This window comes from Podarcis gaigeae (genome assembly GCF_964106915.1).
Source record: "Podarcis gaigeae genome assembly, chromosome: 8".
NCBI lineage: Eukaryota > Metazoa > Chordata > Lepidosauria > Squamata > Lacertidae > Podarcis > Podarcis gaigeae.
The window spans coordinates 64,492,270-64,517,795 of record NC_139684.1 but is presented as its reverse complement, the minus strand read 5'-3'; the positions used below and the strand labels follow the sequence as shown (position 1 = coordinate 64,517,795).

The following is a 25,526-nucleotide window of genomic DNA, read 5'->3' as shown; positions in this document are numbered from 1 at the left end:
TTTCAGAATTGTATCCATTTATGCATACATTGTATCTTCCATTTCCATTTGATTGCTACACTTTTCTAGTCAGCTGGATATTTTTATTCGCTCCTCTTTATCCTTTATTCTGTTATCCTCCAGCTTCTCAACCTTCTCCATGTTCATTTGCTTTTATTCAATTCTCACTTTGTTACCTCCTCAAATGAAGCTTTCTTTGAGGAAACCAGAAGGCTCACCTATTTTCTCATTAGCTTATATTTTGCTTTGACTTCTGAGTTCTTTAATATACTTTCCCTGACCTCTTTTCTAATATTTGCTTCCTCAAACCCTAGACATTTCAACATATTAGGAAATGAAGAACGGTTGTACAGGATCAGATATACAGTGGTACCTCAATTTTTGAACACCTCCATAGTTGAACGCTTTGGAACTTGAACACCAAAAACACGTCAGTGCCTTGGTTTTTTAACATACCTTGGAAGTTGAACAGGAAACACGGCTTCCGTTTTGAGTTTTCCGTATTGAGGCTTCCATTTTGAGGCTTCCACTTTTGGTTTTCAGTTTTTGAGGTACCACTGTAATGACATGTATATATAAGAAGTGGCCAATTTTAAAAATGTAAAATATAATCAATCTTGATGAAACCAACAGGTCAGTGATCTTGATTTTAAAAGACTCAAGCTGTAGTCCTAAACACACTACGCAGATTCATACAAAACAATCATGGTGTTGCGGACAAACCCAAGCAAAGTATCTCACTCATGCACTCCCCACTCCTCTTTCATGTAGCTAGGAGGAAGACTTCTGCCAATATTACTTTCCATTTCAAATAATCTCAGCTTAGTTATGAATGAACCAGGAATCCTGGTTTAAAACCAACAATGGTTACTCAAACAAACCAGATTCATAACCTATGGTTTAAAGTTGGCTCATCTGCAGTTAATTATTATTTGAGTTAACCAAGATTCTTGGCTTCCATATAACTTTAAGCCAAGATGTGTTGATACTGAAAGTAATCACAGATGAAGCCCTCTTGACTGTATGGGTGGATGAGGGGTGAAGGGCGAACATGTGAGCCTAATGCTTGATTTGGGCTCCATATAGCACTAAACCATACAAAAACCAGTACATTATATACCGTAGGTCCCATTGAGCCTCTTAGAATTATCTCCAAGTAAATATACATAGGATTGTACTTTCAGAAAGTATCCAAAATGTTGTGCTATAAAGCATGGTATATACATCCTCCATGTGCTCATCCTTTTATTGTACATAATGAATAAATGTATTGTTTGCTAAACAAGCTTAAAACTGAAAGGTGTATATCAGAAAAGGTGGCCAAGAAGTTGATATGGGCCTTAAAAATGTGTAAGAACCACTCAAGCTACATACACCTGTAGAATTTTGCATCTATATTAGAAATGTAATGCAGTTTCTAAATATAATATCAAACTCATATAGCCTCAGCAGAATCAATAAGCAATTGGAAAATACCTGCTTTGCCACAGATCTGACAAAAGAACACTACTCACTGTTACACTAGGGGCAATTAATATGCTTTTGGCATCCTTTTATTTTTAACTATGCTCTTAATTCTCCATGGAACACATATAACCTTTCAGATGTAATGGGTAGTACAGTGGTACCTCGGGTTAAGAACTTAATTCGTTCTGGAGGTCCGTTCTTAACCTGAAACTGTTCTTAACTTGAGGTACCACTTTAGCTTATGGGGCCTCCCGCTGCTACCGCACAATTTCTATTCTCATCCTGAAGCAAAGTTCTTAACCCAAGGTACTATTTCTGGGTTAGCGGAGTCTGTAACCTGAAGCGTCTGTAACCTGAGGTACCACTGTATAGGGTAGTTATACTGAAATATATATTATATATATTTGGCAGAAATTGTGACATCTGATTAAGGTAGCTATGGTCTTGAGCCTTTTATACTTTGAAACATGGTCCCACCCCACCCATCCCTTTACTAACCTTTGTGAGATGCATTGGTCTTGCATTCGCAGTTGGGGTAGTGGATTGAGAGTTTCTGTTGGGTTTTTGTACATGGAGTCCTGAAGCAGAGGACCTATGAAGATGCTGAGAAGTGTTAGCATCTGTACTTCCTACTTCATTCTCAGTCTTGCTGTTTTTGTAATATGCCCCCTCATTGTGCAAAGCACCCTTTTACTATAACACCTGTCATCAGAGTTCCCTTTGTGCGTACATCATGAGGTGAGAGTTATAGCCTCATGTGGCATGTACAGTCATATGAGTGATGGGCTTCCTGTCAGCAGTTTATTTACCAATATTGGTATGTTGTGATTAGATTTAGTTAGTCCAACTCCTCTATTCCATAGTGGCAGTGTGGGTGGAGTGAGAAGAAGTAAGGCAGGCAGTGTGTGTTGTGTCTCTATTGAGTTCAATACAAGCATATTGCTATGCCACCTCTTCAAATCAAATTTTATTAAACGGTCACAGACCAGATTGACTCGTACAACTAGTCAGCGAAACATAACACCGGAAAAAACAAAGGACAATTTCAATACAAATTAGGCCATAACAACAATTTAAAATTGGACAACATGAACAACTATGCCACCTCTTTTGTAGACATAACAATATGATAGTGTAGGGGATATGTGAGGGATGTCAGGTTTCAAAGTCACCCCTCTCTTAGCATATGCACAGTGCTGCTCATTTTTTGTTCCCCTGCTTGTTGACTTGTACTGGCAGTGGGGACACACTGGCATCATATCATGCTGGTGTATTCCTAGTGATCTAACAGTGTAGAATTTCTGAGGGTGGGATATCTCCAAGACTTAAACTAAATCATAAGGTGCTAAATTTACAGTAACTGATGGAAATTTAGCATAGTAATTGTGCCCCAAGGCATTATTTCTTCTATTGTTTAATTGCATAGCAATTTTCAATTTCACTTCACACTAAAAAGGTCAAAGTCAGACATTATATCTGTGGTCTCCATAATGGCATCCTGATATCTTCAGGCACCCCCATGTCCATCTACCCCTCCCATGTATTTACTTATTTATTTATTTGATTTGGGGGGGGGCTTTTTATTGTTTGGTTGAGGTGGGTTGTCTGGGTTTGGGAATGCTGACAGTTTTGGTTTTTTTAAAGTGTTTTATTTGGTTTTTTTGCAGCTATTTTGCCCATTGTTTTGGCCACAATAGTTTTGTAGATTTTCAGATGTGCTCCTAGCTCCAAAGATTGTGGACACTGCATTAGATTCTAAGAAGCATCACAAACATCACCACCACCATCAAATGATAATATATAGATGCAAACTAGTAGCCCAGGTCCAAATGACCAAGCAACACTGGTCATGCCCTGACTTATACTCACTGTTTACACCTGCTTCACCCCTTCCCTTACACAAACAGATAAAACTAACCAGGAAGAGCTTGTTTATCATATTCTCCAAACCCAGGATCCTGATTTGTTGTTTCCAAAGGAGCCAGAATTTGAAGGCTTACAAATTCTTGCTTGTTTGGAAGCGACAATTGGGTTCCCTGTTCGGCATATCACAGTAAGCTAGCCCTTCCTTGTTAGTTTCCATGCTTGCAGGAAGAGAGGTGTAAATGGGCTGCACACACCAGCATGCTGCTTGTTGATAGTAAGAGGCAACAGAAAGATTAAGCTTGTTTAATCATTTGAAAAAGACATATCAACAACTGGAAAATATTGATTCTGTTATGAATTACCTGAATATGGATGCATTGTAATTGCAACAGTAGTTCAATAAAGATCTATAAAAGTCTATGTTTCCCATGTTATTGTTTCTGCTTTCCTGTTAAGAGAAGGGAAACTCATGTTTATCACTGCCCTATTTAAAATTTGTTTTTCCTAATAAATTTACATCCCTGATAAAGACTGTCTGTTACCATATTCAACTTTCAGTCTTACATCGCATGAACGCACACATACATACCTGTCACTGACACACTCACGTTCTTCTTCCTGTTTAACTGTTTCCCCAATGCTGTTATAAGGTCACTCTTCCTCCTAACTTCTTCCTACCACCTCAACATGCAGCCGATGTGTTTCTCCTTTATGTCTCATCTGCAAATTGGGGAGGGTGTCTCCTAATCTGGAGCCCTACACAGTCTTCTTTAACCTACTATAACTGGGAGAGAAGATAGGGCACAAGCAACTTTCCATGAAGCCACCTGTACATATGTGCATGTCTTTGCACTTCTTTAAATTGCCCTTAAAGGAGCACTTCATCTGCATGTGAGCTGCATTTAACTCTCAGTTAAGGGTTTTGTCTCTCCTGTCCTAAAAAAACGAAAAAAATCTTCTAAAATGTTTATTATAGCATACTACTTGTTTTTACAACACATTTCACCTTGACATCTAAGCACAATAGTAAAAATGTATCAGAATACATTAAAAGTGTGAGTGCTCTGCAATAAGCTGAAGGATATTTTGTTTTGCTTGCTCACTTCTCTCTCTCTCTCTTTCCAAAGGAACACATTTTTCAAAATACAAGCCTTTGGCCTCCATCCAGCATTACTCTTGACTGGATCTCTTCCAGCAAGAAATGCCATGAATAAGATGCTGTCATGATGGGACACTATAATATAAGCATCTTGGAGTTTGCAAACAATGTATTAATATAAATTAGTTAAAAAATAAAATTGGTATTTTAAAAATAAATTAAAAACCTCTGTACTGCATCATACTTTTATCTGAGGATAAAGACCCTATATATCTTCTCTGATATGCACATTTACTCAGAGGGAAGACACACTGTGTTCAATAAGCTTCCTCCATCAGTGTGTTTAGGCCTTGCCTTGGATTTCTAGACTGCATTTAATGACTGTCTATATTATAGCGATCTTCTACAGTGCCTATTCCCTTAGGCATTTGATAAATATTGCACATGATTATTAACTCAAAGTGCTTCACAAACATTAACTAGCACTCACAAAAGGGTTTTTTCGTGGAAAAGTGGTAAGTTAAACAAACTCTAAAAATGCTTATTCATATATTGAGAACCTGCCTTTTCAGAATTGTAACACTCACGTATAACACTGGTATATAAAAAAATATTTGTAAGGAGTGATTATAAATCAGGCATCATAACACTTTGTTGGGAATGAGCCTACATATATATGACTATTATCTATTTATTACAGGTGGCATCAACTACTCTAGAGATATAGGACTTTACTTGCATCTGATTAAGTAGGCTCTGGTCCACAAAAGCTTATTAAATAATACATTTGTTAGTCATTTTTGCTGCAACAAACACAGCTACAGCTCTGGAATAAATTAGTATTATTGGTAATCTTTAGCCTGATCTATGAGACTGGCAAATTCATCTCTCTGTCCATTACATGAAGAAGTGTCAGAGACTGATTAGATGCAAAGGAGTAGTGGGAACCCCCAAGGGAAGAAGACTCAGAGCCCAGGGAGTGTTCATAGGACAAGAGTGAGTGGTCAGAGAGAGAAGACTGGGGGCAGGTGTTGGAAGATAAAGAGGTAATGAATAGGGAGAGTCTGTGGCAGAGAACAGTCCAGACTCAGAGGCAGAAACTCAAACAGGAGAAGAGGGAGGCCAAGAGGCAGAGAAGAATCAGGCTGGTGAAGAAGCACAGGTATCTCTCTATCTTGTTGAGGCAAGCTCCTATCACTCCGGATCACCCAGGACCAGGAGAGGCATAAAGTGGGAGGAGCAAAGTCAGGCATGAAGGCACAGTCTCAGATTGTTTGGAGACAACTCTGGAGAGGGGGAGACTTAGGCAGCTATGGGAGGGGGCAGAGACATTAAGTCTCCACAACTGCTTCATAGGGGCAAGGACCTAGCAAAGAGTTGCTGTGCTCATTCGGGCAGATTCCGTTTTTCCTAATAAAGAGTTATTTCCACCTCCTTGGGGTGTTTTACTGCTGGCTCGCTCCTGACAATGAGTTTTGGGATGGTTGGAGAGAATATGCATCAGATTATCCAGTCATTTTTTTGATGTCACAAATACAGGGACTTTGTCATAGGCCATTGCTGTAATTATTTCTTGTCTTTCCTCAAGCCCCATCATTTTTTCAAAAGCAGCTGAAGAATCCAATGTAAGGGCATCTCCACCCCAGCTACATCTCCTCTTGTCACGCCCTTTTTAGGACATTTATGCTGACATAGGTAGCTGAACCCCAAATTTGCCCATACAGATGTGAGCATCTCAGAGAATGTGTTATCAGAAGCATTTTACAGAGGAGTCCTATACATGTTTCTTTATAAGGAAGTCCCATTACAGTGGGCGCTTGGGTTGCGAACGTGATCCTTGCAGGATGCACGTTGGCAACCCACAGCGTTCACAACCTGCAGCGGCGTGTCTGCACATGCGCAGGTTGCGATTCAGCGCTTCTGCGCATGCGCAGCCGCCGAAACCCGAAAGTAACCCGTTCCAGTACTTCTGGGTTTCGGCGGTCTGTAACCCCAAAAAATGGAACCTGAAGCGTCTGTAACCCAAGGTATGACTGTATGTCAGTACAATGTATTCCCAAAGTCCCAGGTCAGTATTCTGCAACCTTATTCCCAAGTAAATGGGTAGCCTCAGTGATCAACAAGGGATATAGGGGAAACACATTGGTAACTCTGTGTGTGTGAATAAAAATAAGAAGTGTGCAATTAAAATGCTTGCCGTGTGCAATTCCTGCCTGGGAGCTGAATGCCTGGCACTGCTGTTGCCACTGCTACCTCCCAAGTTGAGTTAGGTTCACCTCTGGCCAGTCTCTGTCAGACCACGAAGGCTGGGGGTAGCTTCTTCCCAGGCCCTTGTGGGGTGGTATAAGGAGGCACTTCTCTTTAGGATGGGGGCCACTCAGAGACCAGTGGTGGTGGCAGCTGCTGCCCAAAGGACTCCCAAAGAGAAAGGAGAGGAGAGGAGGCAGAAAGTATGTAGTTGGTCAGGGGAGCCCTGGACACAAAAAGGTTGAAAACCTCCAGGTTAAAGAGACACTTTGCAACCCAGAAAAAATGACAAAAAATTTTTTAAAGGGCGCTAATCAAGCATCTGAAGAACTATGCAATAACTGAATATTTGAGGATGATAATAATAAGAAAAATAAAGACTTATCAATACCCATTAAATGTACAGTGGTACCTCAGGTTAAGTACTTAATTTGTTCCGGAGGTCCGTTCTTAGCCTGAAACTGTTCTTAACCTGAAGCACCACTTTAGTTAATGGGGCCTCCTGCTGCCGCTGTGCCGCTGGAACACGATTTCTGTTCTCATCCTGAAGCAAAGTTCTTAACCCGAGGTACTATTTCTGGGTTAGCGGAGTCTGTAACCTGAAGCGTATGTAACTTGAAGCGTGTGTAACCCGAGGTACCACTGTAAATAGAAGTGAAATGCAGGCAGTTCTGTTTTTGTTTTCTCTTGAGCTGAGTAGTTGGGCTGTGTGTGTCAGTCAGATGTGACAACAAAGCTGGCTGTGGGTTTTGTAATTAGACAGGGCTGTGTATATAGGTTTTGACTGGTAGAGAGAATATATATAAAAAGCTGAGTGGGGGAACCATCAGAGCTTCTTGTATTCCCCTCTCTTCAGTGTTAACAGGAGAGATGCAAGTTATGGGAGCCTTGAGGGGGGATGGGGTAATGGAGGGGGCGGGGAAACCAGAGCAAGGCCTGAGAATTCTCATCAGTCCTCTGCTCTATTCAGCAACACTAACAGGAGGATGCGAAGCCTTTGTAGCTACAAATGGGATAAGAAAAACAGCAAGAATAAGCTTGAGAATACTTAGGATTTTGCCCTCTTTCTCAGGGTTAATAGGTACACTGGGTAACTGAGATGTAGAAATTGAATCAGTAGAAAACAAGTCTTCAGAATGATCACTGTTTTTGCCCCTGTCTCCCAGCTAGCTTAATTGGAGGATGCAAAGCTCTGGTAGAAATCCAGAGCGAGGATTTGCAGAGTGTACTGCAAAGTAAAATGTGCAAGAAGCCCGGCCAGATTCTGAATTTTCTTTATCTGGGAAAGAGACTCAGGATTATCATTCCATGTGGGTGGGAATAACATACCCAGTGGAAAGGGGTAATGAGAAAACTATTTCCTTTGGAAAGACAGATAATTTAAAACCCCATTTTTAAAAAATAAGCTGGTTTAAACTAAAGACTGAAAAAGTGTGCTATATGCTCTAGTTCTGCCAGAATGTGATTTCCACAAAGGCAGGAACCTATGTAACTGTATACTTACTGTTTGACAAAGCAAGACTTCTCTAGATTTGATTTTGGTGGGAAAAATGCCATAGAAGTATAGCTCAGAGCTTTTCTTTTGCAGAATCAATGGGAATGAAGGTGTATTAGTCCTTCACGGCCTAGGACCCTCGTACCTACGGGACCGCCTCTCCTGGTATGCCCCACGGAGAGCCTCAAGGTCCATAAATAACAACACCCTAGTGGTCCCAGGCCCTAAGGAAGTTAGATTGGCTTCAACCAGAGCCAGGGCCTTTTCAACTCTGGCTCCGGCCTGGTGGAACGCTCTGCCTCATGAGACCAGGGCCCTGCAGGATCTGATTTCTTTCCGCAGGGCCTGTAAGACAGAGTTGTTCCGCCTGGCCTTTGGTTTGGAGCCAATTTGATTCCCTCCCTCTCTTTTTTTCCCCTTTCTTTTCCTTCTCCTCCTGCGATGAGGCTACATTTTAATATTTTAATGTTCCATTATTTTAATGTTGTATTTTATATTTGTTTTTAAGTTGTAATCATTCATCTTGTTTTTATTATTGTTTGTAAGCCGCTCTGAGCCCGGCCTTGGCTGGGGTATAAATAAAAAATTATTATTATTATTATTATTATTAGGAACGATTCTGTCAGTTGCCCCATTAACCGCTCTGCGGCCCTGTTTAAAAACAATACTTTTAGGAATTGTAAACCATGTGTTAATTGACATATATTTTAGGAGGGGAAAGACTGGGGGCACAGTCATCCCCTAAAAGTTTTTCATCTGGTCTCCTGCATATCCTCTGATCCCAAGGACACTCATTGCTACTTCGAAGTTGAGTCACAAGCAAAAGGCTTTCTAACCTACTCTCTGTCAGCATATACAGCAAAGAATGCTTTGGCATGGCCCTCTCCTTATTATGCACCTTGGTGACTCTCTCCTGCGAGCAAGCCAAGATATTGGGAAATGGTAGTGAGCCTCCGAGATGCCTAAGGAGAGGGCTCTGCCAAAGCTGCTCTAGTAGTTTGTACTGTGGAGACATTTTTAAAAGAGCCCTTTGCCTCCATCTAAGCCAGGCCTGTCCAAAGTCCGTTTTGGGGGCTTAATCAGGCCCGCGGGTTGGTTTAATACAGCCCCTGTGGCAGTTTATATATTGGGGTAAAATCCTAAAAAAACCTCAACATCTTCAATCCTAAAAGAAGCTCAACAACTCCAACCCTTAGAAAAGCTCAACAACTTTGGCCGGCCCTCACGGCCCTTCACTTCATCAAATCTGGCACTCTTTGAAAAAAGTTTGAACACCACTGATCAGTGGCGTAGCGTGGGTTGTCAGCACCCAGGGCAAGGCAAGTAATTTGCGGCCCCTAACCCATGGATTTGCGCCCCCTAACCCGTGGATTTGCGCCCCCTAACCCGTGGATTTGCGCCCCCTAACCCTAACCCCCAGGTGTTGCGCCCGCCCCCCTGCACCCCCCACACTATGCCACTGCCACTGATAAGCCCTTGGGCATGAGTCCATGAGCAGAGCCAATGTCACTGGCTCTCTGTTGAAAGCTGGCCCAAGTTTTACAAATCTTGTTGCCCGCCCAAGTTCTAGTTAGCACTTCCTCCTGAAATATCCACCAACTTTTCAAATCCCCCTTTCCCTTCAGCATTTCCTCTTAAATCCTTCACTCTTGTCAGAATGAGAGCTCAGAACCAGATGCAACACAGCGAGAAATGAATGTCTGAATTGGAAGCAGCACCACTAGCTTCTTCCTGTGATTTCTGTGTCCTTCCTGTCCATATTTTCTGCAAATTAATCACCAAAGGCTGCTGGTTCCTTTGTTCTTAACCCACACACCCCTATCTCATCTACAAGCAGGGTCTTTCCCGCTTTCCAACTTTGCTCCCCATTTCCCTGCTTCACTCCAGTCCTGCTTTCAATTCTGCGACGTCATCACAATTTCAGAGGACAAATTTGCTGCTCTAGTTATATCTGTACACTTGAGGGAAAGATCCACAGAAATGAAGGAATATTTCCCCTAATCCAGAGGGTGTCTACAACCAAACGTTTTCTCTCTCTAAAAAATGTTGTGACCGCAGGCACAGCTTCAGGGTTGTTGTCAGGGCAAGGCTTTGGAGCCAAAGTTTAGGGCAATGTGCAGGAGATGCCCCCCACAAATGGAGCAGGACTGGCTTATCACAGTTTTGAAGGTCTTATAGTCCAGTGTCTGCTGTTATTTATTTAATTTCTATATCACCCTTCATCTGAGGACCACAGGGTAGTTTACAGTATAAAAACCCAAGTGCACAGCTTCCAGGGAGCTCTGTACTTAATAGGATGGTTGTTTCATAGGTCAGAGAATGCTTTATAAAACATAAAGGGGCAATTCTTAATTCAGTTGGGCTCTTGATATTGTTGAGGTGTTTTATGAAGTGAATTCCAGGATTCACTGTGGGGTATGTGTGTGTGTGGGGGGGGCTGTTGCCTTATTTTCAAAAGCCACACTTTAAAGCTCTTGTAGTGCGGCAATAATTGGGGAAGGGGTGAAAACGTGTGTGTGTTTTCCCCCAGGTATTTATTTCGCCGCAAACGTCCGTGCTAGGTTGGGCAACAGAAATCTGAGGCGTATGCCCCGTGACTGAAAACTGGGGCGCCCTCAGTGTGTGCGTCGGGTGGGGTGGGGGGTTGTCTGGCTGAAACTGGCACATACACATGGCTTACAAGGACTAAATGAAAGGCAGGGAACAGGCGCCCCCTTTACTCTGTGTAAAGAGGACAGGCTCGAAGCTCCCAGCCTCGGCAGAGCTTGGCGCCTCTGAAACTCAGTGAGAAGCGCCCCCGGCTAGGGAGTGGGGGTGGGGGAGGGAAAGGCTGTTCCCAGCTCCGAACCGCGTTTTCCCGCTCACTCCCCTCCCCTCTCGCTAAACGAGATATTCGGCTCTCTCACTCCGTCGTTTGTCGACTGTATGCCGCCGCCGCGGCCGGGACTCGTCCCCCCCCCCCCGCCTCACACACAGCATATTTACACGCACAACTTTGTTTTTCACGCCGGCCGAAGCGTCCTTCAAATCCCAGAACGCGCCGGGCTTGTTTTTCGCTCGTCCTAACCCTCGCAAGGGGATGAGCAAGCGAGGGCTCGCGGCAGTGAGACCGGGGGGACTACTTGACGTGGTTGCCACAGTCTCGGCGGAGGGGTTTTAGCGAGAGAGAGCGGCTGAGCGATACTGCGGCTCTGCTCAGCGCTTCCTGGAAACTCCCGCTTAGGAGCGGGTGGGGCGGCCAGGAGGGGGGCGGGGAGCACGTCCTACACTGTGAGGGGAATGGGCGGGTAGTCAGTCAGGTAAAAAGCGAGCCTGAGCCCAGAGGGCAGCGCAAGAGTACAGAACTGAAAAGTAATCGTCACAGGGAACATACATACAGCGCTCACTGTCTGAACAACAACAAAAAAGACCACAAAACCCGCACATTTTAAAGGGGGTACATATGTACACTTGACCTAAAAAGAGAGCAGAGGCGTTTGGTATCTGTCGTCCAAACAGGAACACAAAAGACACAAAAGGGGGGAAAATGTCACCCGTTTACAGAACACAGCGGGGGGGGGGCTGAATGACCCCAATAACTCTTTTTTTAAAAGTCAAGGGGCGCAGAAGCACTGCTCCCAAGCGGAACCCCAAAACCATAAATTGGGGTGGGGCGAAACGAGGAACCTTTGCTGTCCACGAAAGAAAGCCCACTCCTTCAAATAGTAATTTAAAAACAACCACCACCATATGGGCGCGTGTAATTCTCACAACTCAAAAACACGGGGGCGAGTGAGGGAGGGGTGAACCCCGAATCGCGAGATAGTGGAGCGGCTTCTCTGAAGGCGAGGGGGCGCCCAGTCCACTAAAATCTAAGGCAGGTCAGCTTTTGCTTACTTCCAAACAAGGAAAATCTAACTTTTCCATGGGTGTGTGTGTGTGTTTCAGAGTCTGCTGTAGCTTGCACCACTATCCCAAATGGAGAGTTAATTAACCCCCCCCCCAAAAAAAAAAATCTGTAAAGCGCACAACAGCAGTCATCCCCACTTCTCCATACTCCTACAGATTTAGAAAGGGCTAGAATAAGGGGCAAACCCGGTTCGGTGTGTCCCCCCCCTCCCCACTTTATCTCCCTTTATTTTTTTTGCTACTAGAGTGCCTCCCCCCCCAACCCCCACACACTCCTCTTTCTCAGTCTCCTTTCTGAGACCTTCAATTTATCCCATCACCAAGCTGCATGTCAGCTGGGAGGTGGGGAACAGGCTCCATAGCAAGCTGCTGCTACAGCAGCATCGCAGAGGGTTAATGGCAGAGCAGAGCTGGAGGATGGGGGAGGGGAGGCAGGGTTTGTAAATGGAAACATTGGTACATAAGCATTTAGCACAATCAGGAGGAAAAACGGCCCAACTGCAGGGAAGAGAACAAAAACTCTCCCTGTGCTGCCCCCTGGCGCCGGTTCTTGCAAATTTCCCTTAGCAAAAGGGAGAAAATATGTATATGCGTGTGCATTACTCCAATTAAACTGCCTTCTTTCTTTCTTTTTGTTTGTTTGGCTACTTTTATTTGCGTGTGAAACAGGCCAAGCACACAGACGAACTCCTAGATTTGCAGGCAGGGTTATCTCAAGTTCAGATTCATGTTAATACTATTATGTGCACATTCCGTAGTCACAACAGGGGCTTATCTGGTCATAGGATCAAGGGTGTAAGTAGGGAAGGAGGAAGCAAGGGTGTGCGAGCTTTGGGAAGAGAGGATTTTTGGGGTGGGAGAGGGTGGTGCTGTTGTGAAAGCAAGAGAGATAAGAGTAGGAACCACTGGTTAATTTATCAATAAAAAACTATGTGTGGCTGGGGTGGGAAAAGCTTGTCTGCACCTTCTCTGGGCACTCCATTATTCATATGTAGCAGAGCACAATTATGGTATTTAAAATAGAAATAAAAAGAAATTGTTGTAGACGGACCATCCATCAGTTCCCATACCACCTAGACCACTGTTTGCCTAAGCAAAGAGAATATTCCACAGGAAATGCTTGCAGAGCAAATAGCTCTGCTATGCTTAGCAAACGATGCCAGCCATATCCTACACTTAGTGGCAAACAGCCAAAGCAAGAGCTCCTTTAACTTTGTCAGAGTGGACCTCTCCTAGTACTAAAAACAAACACCAACAACAATTCTTGTGCCACATTAGACTAACAGATTTATTGAGTAATAACAATGGTTTTTCACATTACATGTGTTAATTGACACCAACATGGCTGGCCCTACCATTAGGCAGACAGAGGCACCTGGTTTTTTGTGTTATGAAAGGGCAGCAAATTGTTAGTTTTTTAAAATTTATGATTGTTCTGTTTTTACTGCCTGGGAAGGGAAAGAGGCACATGTGATTCTCTGCCTCGGGTGCCAAAATATATGCCTTGACTAGGGGAAGCAGTATTTGCTTTCTGCCTCAAGCAGCAAAATGCCTTGGGCAGCTCTGCTAACCAATGACAAGATGTCTGTGTTACCAGCAGCTATTTTTTTGTGAACGGCCCCTGTTAATTACATAATTATCACCACCTCTGTACTTTTTGCATTCAATTTCCCTCTGACTTCACTGTTTATAATCCCCTCCCCCAAACTTCAGTGTGTGTGTGTGTGTGTGTGTGTGTGTGTGTGTGTGTGTGTGTGTGTAAAACTCAAGATTTGTGCATCTGATAAAGTGGGTTGTAATCTATTAAAGTTTAAACCATAATAAATTTGTTAGCCTTTAAGATGTCACAATAGGCTCTTACTTTTGCTGGAAAAGATTTTCGCAGCTATTGCTATGCAAACCTCTTCAAATGTATGACAGACAATACAGCTAACAGTATAAACTCAAACCAGACTTAGGGCCATACATCCAACCTCAACCTTAAAGGAAAGGAAGCAGGGTTATACTTTTAATCCTGGACTTCCCTGGCAACTGTCCATGGCTTCCACATTGAGAAAGACTGATTAAAAGCAATTTCAAGGGCTTCTTACTTCTGTTACTGAAGGCCAAACATGGTACAAGACACTCCCCACCACACACATTGTTTTGTTTTGTTTTTACTTAAAATAGGATCATTATCAACCCTCTTCCATTTCTGCCAATGCTGACAAAGGGAGGCATTAAGCTAACACCAGTGCCAGCAGGGTTCCATGCATTTGCTTCAGCGGATTCCTGTTTAATAGAGCCTAGCACACTTTTGGTGCTAAGTAAATGTTAAAATTGTAGAAGTTATTCGTAGGTATAGTGTTTTCAGAGGTTGTCAATTGCTTGCATGTTCTGAATCTTACTAGAGTATATCTACAAGTGGTACCAATTTGTCTGGACATAATATTGCCTCACAAGAATAAGGATCTGCCTTGTATCATGTCAGTCCAACAGTCCATCTGGCTCCTTATTGTTTACGCTGACTAGAGGCAGCCCTCCAGGGTCTTAAGGGAGGGATCTCTCTCAGCCTCCAGAGTTGAGAAAATGTAACTGAAGATAATGGAGGTTAAAACAGAGTTTTTACACATAGAAAACACATGCTCTGGTACTAAGTTATCACCTCTCCCCTCTCTACTTAAAACCAGACAACTTTAGTAGTACAAATTTTGCCCTGTGGTCAGTGTTCCTTGCTTCTGCCAAGCTTCTCCATGCCATTCTCCCTGGTTTTCTCCTACCCCTGAAAGTCAGTTGGCATTCTGTGCCCACTGAGCAAATTCAGCCCACATTGTTCTAGTTGGGGGTTTTTGTTTGGTCTCTCTCTTTTTCTTTTTGTATTTTTCCAAACCTTGAAGTTCTCCCAAGCCTGCAAATATCTCCCTTTTATACATGGATAGTGCTGTTTTGGCTACATAAGGATCCAGGGAGAATGAATTTGCTATTAGCATGGTATAATGGATGCAATTTTTAAATTCTGTACCCTTTTCTCATTTTCAAGCAATCCCTCTCCATACTCTTAAAATGGTTATGGCAATTCTGAAAGCAATAGAAAATGAATATTGTACATCTCTAGTCCAGCTACTAGACCTTTTTACCCTGGACTATCAAAACATGGACATGACAGTGACTTAGTACAGCTGCTGAGAGCAAGTAAAGGCACAAATAGGATGGAAATGTGGCGTTTCTCCTTCAGATACTTGAAGCGCCCTTAAATCTGGGGAAAGGGGTTCAGGGTAGGGGGAAGGCATGTGTCTGAAAACAGAACAAATCATATTTAAGTGACTTCTCTCTTTACATGTTAACAATTTCCTCTTCTTCCTTTTTTAACTAGACAAAATGAATCCAGAAATGATCAGCTGATAAGATCTCATAAGATGTAAGAAAGATTCTCTACTTTCTTTGTACTCACCCTTGCATTGTTGGATTTCCTTTGAATGTGGAGGGCACCACATAGACAATGATAATCCATGCTATAAGGAAAATTACCCATGTATTCTGCAGCATTATTTAATAATTCACTATTACTTAATGTATATTAGACGTTAATGCCTCATAAATGTAGCTACTTTAAAAAAAAAAATCACTCTCAATTTTCCAAGATCTTGGGTATGCATGTAGAGGACAAACATTTTAAGGTTCAGACAAGTTTGGAGACTGATGAAAGGGGGGGGGGGAGAGATGTGTCCTTGTTGTAATTGCAAGGTAAGTGTCTCTTCCTCTCTGCTTTCCTCTTCATGCTTTAATCATTTTGACACCAGGCTGTACAGAAGTAATTTAAAATTAATGTGATTGACACTCTGTGGATAGCAAGGCCCAATGCAGAGCTCCACCTCCTATACAGGATGGCTCCAGTGCAGCTTTCAATTGGCTGCCAAGCTTAAGGCAGCTGACACAACACCTAGCAAAAATACAGCAAACAATTAATTTGCTAATTTCGTTTTCTCTTTAATTTGAAACCAGAAAATTGTCAGCCATCAGGTCAGAAGCGTAGTAGCTGTCTAGTCTTGGGATTCTGTGTTGAGAGAGCACTTGCCGTGTTAGTTGAAGCAGGAGAATGGAAGCCAGAAAAGTAGACAGCTCAGATATCCAGACAGATGAAGGGCAAGCTATAAACAGTTTTATTAGAAATAAATAACATTTAAGAAGTCTAAACCAGTTATGTAGCCAAATATTGAAAGAAAGGGAAGAGAGACAATTGAGAAGCTTGAAACTGGAGGGTTAGAGGTGGAAAGATGGGAGAGACAGAAGATCTAATACCAAAATCCAGGACAGACAAAAGAAAGGACTTCTTCACACAGCACACAGTTAAATTATGGAATGCTGGTTGGCCCCTGCGAGAACAGGACGCTGGACTAGATGGGCCACTGGTCTGATCCAGCAGGGCTCTTATTATTGTCCTGTGTTCGAAGGGGCTGGCCTGATGTTCTGTCTCTAATGCAGAGGCAGCGTGTCTCTGAATGCCATTTGCCAGGAATCACAGATGGGGAGAGTTCTGTTGCACTCACATCCTGCTTTGGGCTTCCCAGAGAAGGCACCTGGTGAGCCACTGTGAGAATAGGATGCTGGACTCTACTGCTATTTGCTCCTGCTTCACCACCCACAATACAGAATCCTCTGTGAGGTTGCACAAACAGCAGCTTCATCACCAGTGTAAACATTAAAGTCCACACTTAAACCTTCCCCATTTTTTTCCAAATTCTGTCCACACATTATTTGCATTCTGCAATTTGTCATTTACTTTGTTGGTAGACTTTATGACAATCAATGGCTGTTTCATAGCCTAGCAGTGAGGCTCAATAGTTAGAATACCAGTGAATACGTTGCGTTGGTTGATGAGGTAGGGTGGGACGGGAGGGCAGCAGGCTCACAGGTGAATAGATAAAAAAAATTTAATACACACAATAATACTCACTGAAAACATTGTCTTGTTGTCCATCTAAGCACCAATTTGGAAAAAGACTGGGCAGGAGGCAAGCAGCATTACTACAACAGATGAATTAATAGTTGCATTAGATACTAGTGTGTCTGGGTCTTGAAAACCTCAGTGAAACTTCAAATATATTGGGAGCGGGGGAAACCAGTTTGTTATGTTTCAGCAACACTGTTTTCCATTGGGTCCATGGAAACTAATTTTCTAATCAGCAAACAATAAAAAAAGCAGCCTGAGTGATTCCCATCTGCAGTTTGGATTCCAATTCTATCAAGGGAGGAAAAGCCAGCTCAATTCAGTAAGGCAGCACTGAACCTCTAATTGACATAATTGAGACAGACCAGCCACTGGATTGATAGGGCAGAGAAAGGGAGCAGGTGTCCTGATCGGAGAAAGAAATGGAAATCCAGGACTGCAGCATCCCTCTTATTCCATACTCTTATAACAACTGAAAACCCTAAGATGAGTTGATTCACAATGTAATGAAGTCAAAGGCAAACTGGCAAGAGTCACCTAGGCAAGGGTACTCAGGTTGTCCCCAAAGCCTATTTCAACATGTGTGGGTGTTGTTGGAATAAATCCATATGCTGTGTGTGACTAATGCAGAGAACTTCCCCTGGCACATCTAAAGCACCAGGCGAATTTCTCACCATGTTTTATTTGCAACTAAGATAGTTTTTATTCCGTATTAGCTTATATTGCCCTTGGCTTGCAATACTTTTCTCATTTGTCTCCCTAACTACCCTGCTATGTAAGTCTAGCAAGTGAATAGCCTTTAATTTTCCTACCCCAAGAGCCCATCTTTTGTCTCTTGCCTTATTTATAAAAATATTTGTACACCACTTTTAATTAAAAGATCAAAGCAGTTTTCAACAATCACATGTATGTACAATAAAAACCACGTAAAATAGGAGATCATATAACTATTACAGAAAAATATTTTCTGAATTTCTTAATAAGCTTGGTGGCACATAAAAGCTTTCAGCATACGTCTGAAGGTTAAAACAGAAGGTGCCTGCTGAATTTCTATTGGCAGAGTGTTCAACGGGATTGGGCTGATTGTACTAATGGCTGTTTCTTGTTGCTGTCATGTGAGCCTCGCCAACTGGGGAAACTACTAACAACACTCCTGCAGATTATCTCAGTGAATGAGCTGGGATATAAAGGTTTAGGTGGTCCATAATGCACCCTGGACCAAAATTGCGTAAAGTTGTAGATTCATATAAGGACCTTGGACTAGGCTTAGTAATAAATGTGCAGCGAGATATTTTAACAATGGTTTCACTCCCTTCCAACTCTACAATTCTATGATTCCATGTTGAAAGCCGTGTGTCCTATCAGTAGTCTGGCCACAACATTCTGCACCAACCATGCTCATAAGTTCGGAAAAAAACATATTGTCCAGCTTGTGTCGCTCTTACATCACATTAAAGGAATTAGAGAGATGGTAGCGGTGCATTTTTTTGGTAAAACATCCCTGGTTAGTCAGTTGAAGGTGATTTCTTTTCACCAATGACAATCAGATTGGCAAATTTCAAGTAAAAAAAAATTAAGTCAAATTTTGATCGGTTATGAATCAATTAATTACATCATGCAGCTCCTTCATTCATCTAATCGTCCTGGGCTTTGGGTAGAAGGAAGACTAATCTAAATATTTGCATAACATGGAGTGCTATTTACATAAGAGTTTTGGTATAATTTGTAACAAAAAGCTAGCCATTTTACTCAGAAGTAATCCCCAGTGAGGTGAATTATGTTTTGTCGGACCAAAAGATCACCAATTCTCCCTTGTAGAAAGATTGAGAAGCAATCACAGTACAGAGATTGCTAGCTTTAAAGAGTTTTATCCAATGTGGCATTAAAATTTAAAACTCAAGGCTATTTTAAACAATTTAAAGTAAGCAAATGATTTAATACACAGCAAACTGAAGACAGCAGGTAGCTAGGAAAACAGTTCACTTAAAGGTCTACTAAAACAAGCAATGCTTTGTCCACTAAAATAAAACTGTTTCCAGTATATGCTTATATGTGGCAATGAGGGCACCAGACTCCATTTTCTTTAGGTTTTTAAAAAATGTTTGTTTGCAATGCTCATAGGATAAGAAGTGTGCAGGGAGGTGAAACCTACAAGCTGCAGCCCAATTTTAGCCAAGCCCTGCTCCTTGCATTGCTTTCTAAAAACAGCTACTTAGGGGAACACCCTGAAAGGTATGGTGGTCAAGCCCCTTCTAGCCCTCCTCTAATTCAAGCACTGAACATGGGTTGATCTAAAGAGACAGCTTGAATAAACAAACAGTGCTGATGCATACTGCTAAAGAAACACCTGATAGAAAGATCCAGGTAGAGGGGGCATGGAGGTCCTTCACATAGAAAAAGGGGTCAAATCATTCCCCCTTCCAGCCTTCTAAAACTGCAGCAAAGGGAGCCATCCCCAAATATAGAGAATGATTCCCTCGCCTGCACTTCAAGCACTTGGAGATGGAACATTCTCTTATCTATCTATCCATCCACACACTGCAGAAGTCCACACACACAGGAGGACATGGTAAAATAATGGGGGAAATTCCTATTCTGGGTTAGCTTTGTTTCCAATGACCTGCACAGAGTCAGGGCACAATCTGGAACTTTGTTCTCTTGCACCATGCTGATGCACAACCACTACCTTTGCAGGAATGCAGACCGCCAGATCAGACCTAGAAGATGTCAAAACGTACCTGACAACTAGAGATTAGAACTGCAGACCAACTACTTTCCTGGCTGGAAGTTTGGCATTTGCTCAGGCCAATCACAAGAGCTTCACCCAGAGAACAGAGCCACAGGTTTGCAGTTCCTTTTGAGGAACTATTAAAATAGCTTCTCCCACCTCCACCGAAAGCACCCAGAGCCCAAGGTATAATAAACAAATCACGGGTACCAGCACAGTTTCCTCTGGTGCTCTGTTTACTCAAATGTTGTGGATCAGAAAAATACATGGATTTATGCGGATTATGCTATGCAGTGGCGTAGCGTGGGTTATCAGCACCTGGGGCAAGGCAAGTAATTTGCGCCCCCTAACCCATGGATTTGCGCCCCCTAACCCGTGGATTTTCCTAACCTCCAGATGTTGCGCCTGGTGCGGCCAGCCCCCCTGCACCCCCCACGCTACGCCACTGATGCTATGTTCGAAATAGCATTGTAATCCAAGCAGCATAGCCTCTTCTACTTTTTCTTCTACTATTCCAACTTGGGGTGCCTGGCCTGGTGCATCTTCCATCCATGTCTGAAAGCCCCACATTCATCAACACAACTCCTCTTGCTGTAGAACAGTGGTGTGGAAGCCTTTGTAGCCTGAGGGCCACATTCCCTTCTGGACTACCTTCTAGGGGCCACATTCTGGCAGGGCCAGAAGCAACAGCTGATAGAGCAATGAAGTTAAACTTTGCCTTTGTCCAGTAGGCTAGTTTCTACACACACTTGCACATTCCTCTTAAAGCTCCATCCAGACAAGCAGGAGGCATTAGAATTCAAGAATACATTTCAACCAAGCAAAAGCAAGGGTGTGATGTGGAGCAAGTGAAGGAAGAGTTCTGAGGACCTGGCAGAGAGGCCGTAGGCTCTCTACCTTGCTGTGGAGCCTACTACTGTGTGGCATCTTCAACTGGCAAGAGTTAAATGTGGCTTGGCACCCCTACCCCTCAAAAAGAGCAAGACAAACTAATTTTGGCTATCTATGATATATACAGAGGGTAAATGTGTGTGTACCAGTAAGACAGGAGGATTAACTAGCCCCTAAATGGTGACATGCATCCTAATGAATTGGTGTTATCTGATATTTTAGAAACTCTGATGTGCCAATTACGTTAGTTCTCCGATACTGCTGTGGGAAAATAAATCACACACAAAAATGAGATTTTTGGCATTTTCTTCTCCTTACCCTGACCTCCATTTAGTCAAATCTAGGCCGGAACCATTCTGAACATGGGGGTAATTTTGCTGGATTGGGAACTGCTATTACTTCAGAGCCACTGTACACAAAAAGTAGTCTGACTACTAGCACTGGCCTAGATAACAATAGGAGGAATTAGGGCTTGGGGCTGGGTATAAAACAAGGCACAGTATTCTGACACTGCACTTTGTACGAGTGGAACTGGTGGTAAAAGGTTGCAGTGTATCCTTCTCCAAACAAGAGCGCTGCTGTTCAAGATTCCAACCAGCCATTCCCTCAGAGGGGAACTTAATTATACTTGTCCACACACCCCTGCTTATTTTCTACTTTGTTTTTAAAATTAATTATACAGAATTCTAGCACTAGAGATATAATACAGAAATACATGTAATTAATATATCATATATTTATCACAACATTTACATCTCTAGATCATATATTAATAATTGCACCTCTATTTGACTTCTTTTCTAAGGCAGGCTGTGTACACACCATACAAAGAATCCTGGGAACTGTAGTTTACCCCTCAGAGAGCTACGGTTCCCAGGATTATTTGGGGCAAGTCATGTGCATAGTGTGTACACTGCCTAATACTCAGCATCTATACTGAAGCAGTGTTAGCAGCCACAGTGGCATATAACAGCATACATACAGGACGTTTTTTATTATATGACCTCAGTTAGGACCTCAGGGTTAACTGTAAGTAGAGGTTTGTTTTAGTTACAGGGTGTTCAGAACTAAAAATAATAATAAAACCTCTCTACCCCTACCAAAAATCTTTTAAAATCTTCTGACTAATGAAAGAATCCTCACCCATTTCCTAATACCAGCCCTGCTTGAGTTTGATGTCACTGAAGTCTGCTTCTCCATCCACAGTTGTTCCAGGGTAGACTGGTAATGTGGTTAAAGGATCTATACAATTATCAAATGCAGGTTGAGATACTGAACTCATGGACTGACATGAAAGGTCCTCCCATCTGCTGTTCAGTTGTTGCTGGCAGGGACTCCTACGCTTTTAAATGACTGACACAGGCAAAATTCGAGCAGGTGTTGTTTCCTTGCTGCATCCCAGTTAAAGCTCCATCTGTTGAATTTCTGCTCCGACAGCTGGTAAAAATACAGGAAACTTGGGGTAGGGTCAGGGGGAAGAATGTTAACACTCTCCAGTACATGAAGCTGATTTAGTAGGGTGATCTCAGATCAAGTTCTGCACAGGCCATCTTCAAAGCACAAACTCAAGTCCTGAAGCTCCTAGACACTGCATTGTTTTATTATTTAGATGAGCTCACCAGTCTGTTCTATGGGGAGTTAATCAGGGACAAGAATGGGGTCCTCCTAATACTGTTATTTACGAGGCCAAGAAAAGATGCAAGGCGCAGCAGCATGTTATATATTAGCCCCAGAGGTGAAGAGAAAGCAACAAATGGAAGAATTCAATTCTTATTTGATCAAAAAGCAGTTTGTTCAAGGTGCTGGTTCTTTCCTTGAAAGCTTCAAGTCAAGATAAGGAACCTTTTCCAGCCCAGGGACCACATGGCAGTTGTCAATGTGGCCAGAGGCAATGGTGGCTGGGGGAAATAGATGAGATTCTTACCGGTGTATAGGCGGCTATATTCCAGCTATGCAGAAGTCAAAGGTTTCTACTCTCTCTCTCTCTCTCCATCTCTGTCCAGGCAGAATTCAAGGACACATTCCAGCCAGGCAAAAGCAACTGAGGAGGGTGAGGAGCAGGCCCAGTGAGGGGCTACAGCTTGGGGAAGAGTTTAGAGATCTGGAAAGGGAGGACAGTTTTTGGCCTCTGGGACTGAGGTTCCCCATTCCTGCTCTAAAAGGTTTGCATCCAGGATAATAAAGACTATCTCCTCCCGTATGAACCTTCTTCCTCTTAAAGATGTGGGGATAGGGGTTCCACATTTCTATGGGTTTTGGAGGCATGAGTATTTGGAACATGGGAGAGGGTCTTCACCTATATTGTGGAACTGATGTGAGAAGTGAACCAGGCGGGAAAAAGCACAACCAAGCACAGGGAGGCAAGGTATGGGACGGTTCAAGCTTTCCTGTTCTGTGCAGCCCTTTTAATCAAAGTGAATGGAATAGCCACCTATGGTAACCTGCTCCATGTTTAGTTTAGACTAAACTGCAAGAGGTCTTTGAAACATTCTACAAGAAATTCTAGGTAGGAACATCAACATGAACACACTACCCTCTCAGGTGTTCTCTAACACATTATGATTACTGGAGATTGAGAGTATGCAAACCATGCACAGGAACAATAAACTGGGATTACAATAATATTACCAATAAGGAATAAACTAGTTCGTCTTCACATTAGGTGCAATGCAGAAGAAACCCTACAGCACAACAAGGATGGACAGGGGAGTATGAAGTCAACCAGTAAAAAAACTTCAACTGCATGGTATGCTTTATTTGAAAATTCGGACAGAAACCCTGAGTTACCAGCCACAGAATCAGTTAAATAATAAAAAAGAAGCTGATTTTTTGCACTTTGCATCATGAGGCTCTGGATTGTGCTATTTGATAGATAATTTTTAAAAACCAAAGACAACCCCCCACCTAAAAAATGATATTTTCACAGTGGGAAAAGTTTTCTTACAAGCCCATTGCACGTTCAAAAGCTAGATATAATCCGGCAGAGGTCTAGGAGTCAACGCTATAGAAAAAGGAGTAATCCCAGAACCCTGCAAGTGGGAGAGTGTCCATGACATTGTGATGTCCAAATGGGGAAGGGGGGGAACAGAAGAAGAGAAGAAAGTTTGAAATCTTCTTGGATAGCAGCCACGTGGCCTGGAGGATAGGAAGCATGACATTCAAGAAGCTCATGCACACAATAACTCATAGATTATGTAAAAGAGAGAGTGTCTGCACAAACAGAGGGGATCCTAAGAACAAACAAGCCACCCCATTAGAGTGACCTTGGCGAGAGGGGAGGAGCGAATGCTGTTCCAGCTGTACCAGGTTTGTGTTGCAGGGGCATCAACTTGGCCAAGGCGCTTTTTTTTTGCAAGTGGAGGAGATTGCCTGTGTCACTAGCATCACGCCATGGATTGCTGCAAGTTCAAATTCTGTCATTCACCTATATAGATCCCTTTACAAATAGTCTCTCTGTACACTTAAAACAACAACAACAAAAGAAATCCACAGGGATAGCAAGAGCTAGTCTTCCCGAAGGCACTTGGCCCTGATGTGCATTTGAGGAAGTGCTTCAAAGTGGACTTCTAGCTGGGGTGATATTTTCCGGCTCCTTTCCAGAGCAGCTTGTGCAGAGTAAGGAAGCAGCACTGGCTATGCGTGTGTGTGTGTATGAGAGAGAGAGAGAGAGAGCCCAACATTCCCATGTCACAGTGTGGTAGACGGGAGCTTCTTGACCCGCCTCTGAGCCAAGAAGGAAAACTCGATGGGTTTCAGCTGGGGTCCTGGCTTTGAGTTATTCAGTGCGGAGTACGTGGCAGCCATAGCACCCTAGGAGAGAAGAGCCACAGGTGTTTGCTTAAGTGACACACACAGAGAAACCCTTCCCAATACTTCACCAAAAGCATGAAACAAAGCCAAGCCAGGGCTACTTCGGTAAAGTATGAATGTGCCCAATATGCTTGCAGACACACGCATTGTACCAGGTAGGCTTCTTCATCAGCTGGAATTAGCTGCAGTCTCCATGTTGAACATACATTTGAAACAAGCCCATGTAATGTGTGAAACAGCCTCCCGCAAAGGGGTTGCTGTTGTTGCTTCTGAGAGTAGTCCACAGTGCCTGTTCTTGTGAACAAGCTCCTTGGAGTGGTGCAACCTACCACCCATATGCACAACTCCTTGCTCTGCTTGGCTGGCTGCTTCTGCCAGGAGAGACTGGCTATGCCAATTACAATGGCCCTTGTACTGTACCCCAGTGTGTTTCCACACCCAGTTCTAGGTGCTGGGATTGGACTTATAAAGCAGGGATAGCGGACCTGTGGCTCTCCCAACGTCACTGGGACCTACAACTTTAATCAGTTTTGGCCACTGGCTATGTTGCCTGGTGCTGATGGGAGTTGTGGTCCAACAACATGTGAAGAGCATCACATTGGCTAACCTTAAATGGTCTGGGTCCGGAATACCTCAGGGAACATCGCCTCCCATGTGATTTTGCATTCCTTCTTCCCCAAATTTTGAAATCTGCCAGGGAGTCCCATCCCTTAGTGTATCTACTAGGAGCAGGACCTGCTCACAGTTACCGTAACAATGTGGACTGACTTCCTCTTTGTCTTATTTCCTGGAGGATTTGGAGAGAATTGAGAGCTGCTCAATAGAAATAATAGTGACTGTTGCCATTCCTATTTATGATGCTGCTTTTAATGTAGCATATTTTCAATGCTTTTTCATGTCTAGCAGCTTTTTGGCTCTATTGGTTACCTCTATTCCTCAGCTGACATCTAGCAGCCGCCATTCCAACAGCCTGCAGCAGACAAAGATGGAAGCTGAGAGAGCAGCTCCATTTGGCTCATCCTTTTCCTATTTCCATTCCAGCTGGTCATTAAGAACTAATATGTACCTACAGGAATTGGTGCCTGAGTTTGCATGGTTTCCTTTTCCC

General features: G+C 43.0%; 2 protein-coding genes and 1 long non-coding RNA gene across 12 annotated transcripts in view; 1 reads left to right on the top strand and 2 right to left on the bottom strand.

Annotated features, from left to right (window-relative positions):
- Nucleotides 1-8,293, bottom strand: part of ARID1A (AT-rich interaction domain 1A) — a 130,740-nt gene extending 122,447 nt beyond the window's left edge. The window contains exons 1-4 of one of the 4 annotated variants that reach the window (XM_083750602.1): nt 8,184-8,293; nt 3,696-3,781; nt 1,966-2,059; nt 457-557 (exon numbers count right to left, since the gene is read on the bottom strand). The gene's annotated coding sequence lies outside the window, so the exon portion shown is untranslated. Of the gene's footprint in view, nt 1-456; nt 558-1,965; nt 2,071-3,695; nt 3,782-8,183 lie in introns of all 4 variants that reach the window. The other 3 variants (XM_083750599.1, XM_083750601.1, XM_083750600.1) reach the window with 3 other exon arrangements.
- A 3,118-nt stretch (nt 8,294-11,411) lies between these two features.
- On the top strand, nt 11,412-23,504 carry LOC310849979. 2 transcript variants are annotated; one of them, XR_014567153.1, is made up of 3 exons: nt 11,412-15,459; nt 19,684-19,832; nt 22,612-23,504. It is a non-coding gene; the product is annotated as an uncharacterized lncRNA (long non-coding RNA). The 2 variants fall into 2 exon arrangements; XR_014567154.1 differs by lacking the exon at nt 22,612-23,504 and having other exon boundaries at nt 11,412-12,030; nt 15,415-15,459; nt 19,684-20,002.
- The window catches only part of RPS6KA1 (ribosomal protein S6 kinase A1), a 113,326-nt gene continuing 111,142 nt past the window's right edge, over nt 23,343-25,526 (bottom strand). For all 6 annotated transcript variants that reach the window (XM_083750747.1, XM_083750748.1, XM_083750752.1 and 3 more), the window contains one exon: nt 23,343-24,418. In XM_083750747.1, the coding sequence (XP_083606873.1) occupies nt 24,296-24,418 (123 nt within the window). In that variant the 3' untranslated portion in view covers nt 23,343-24,295. The remainder of the gene's footprint in view (nt 24,419-25,526) is intronic.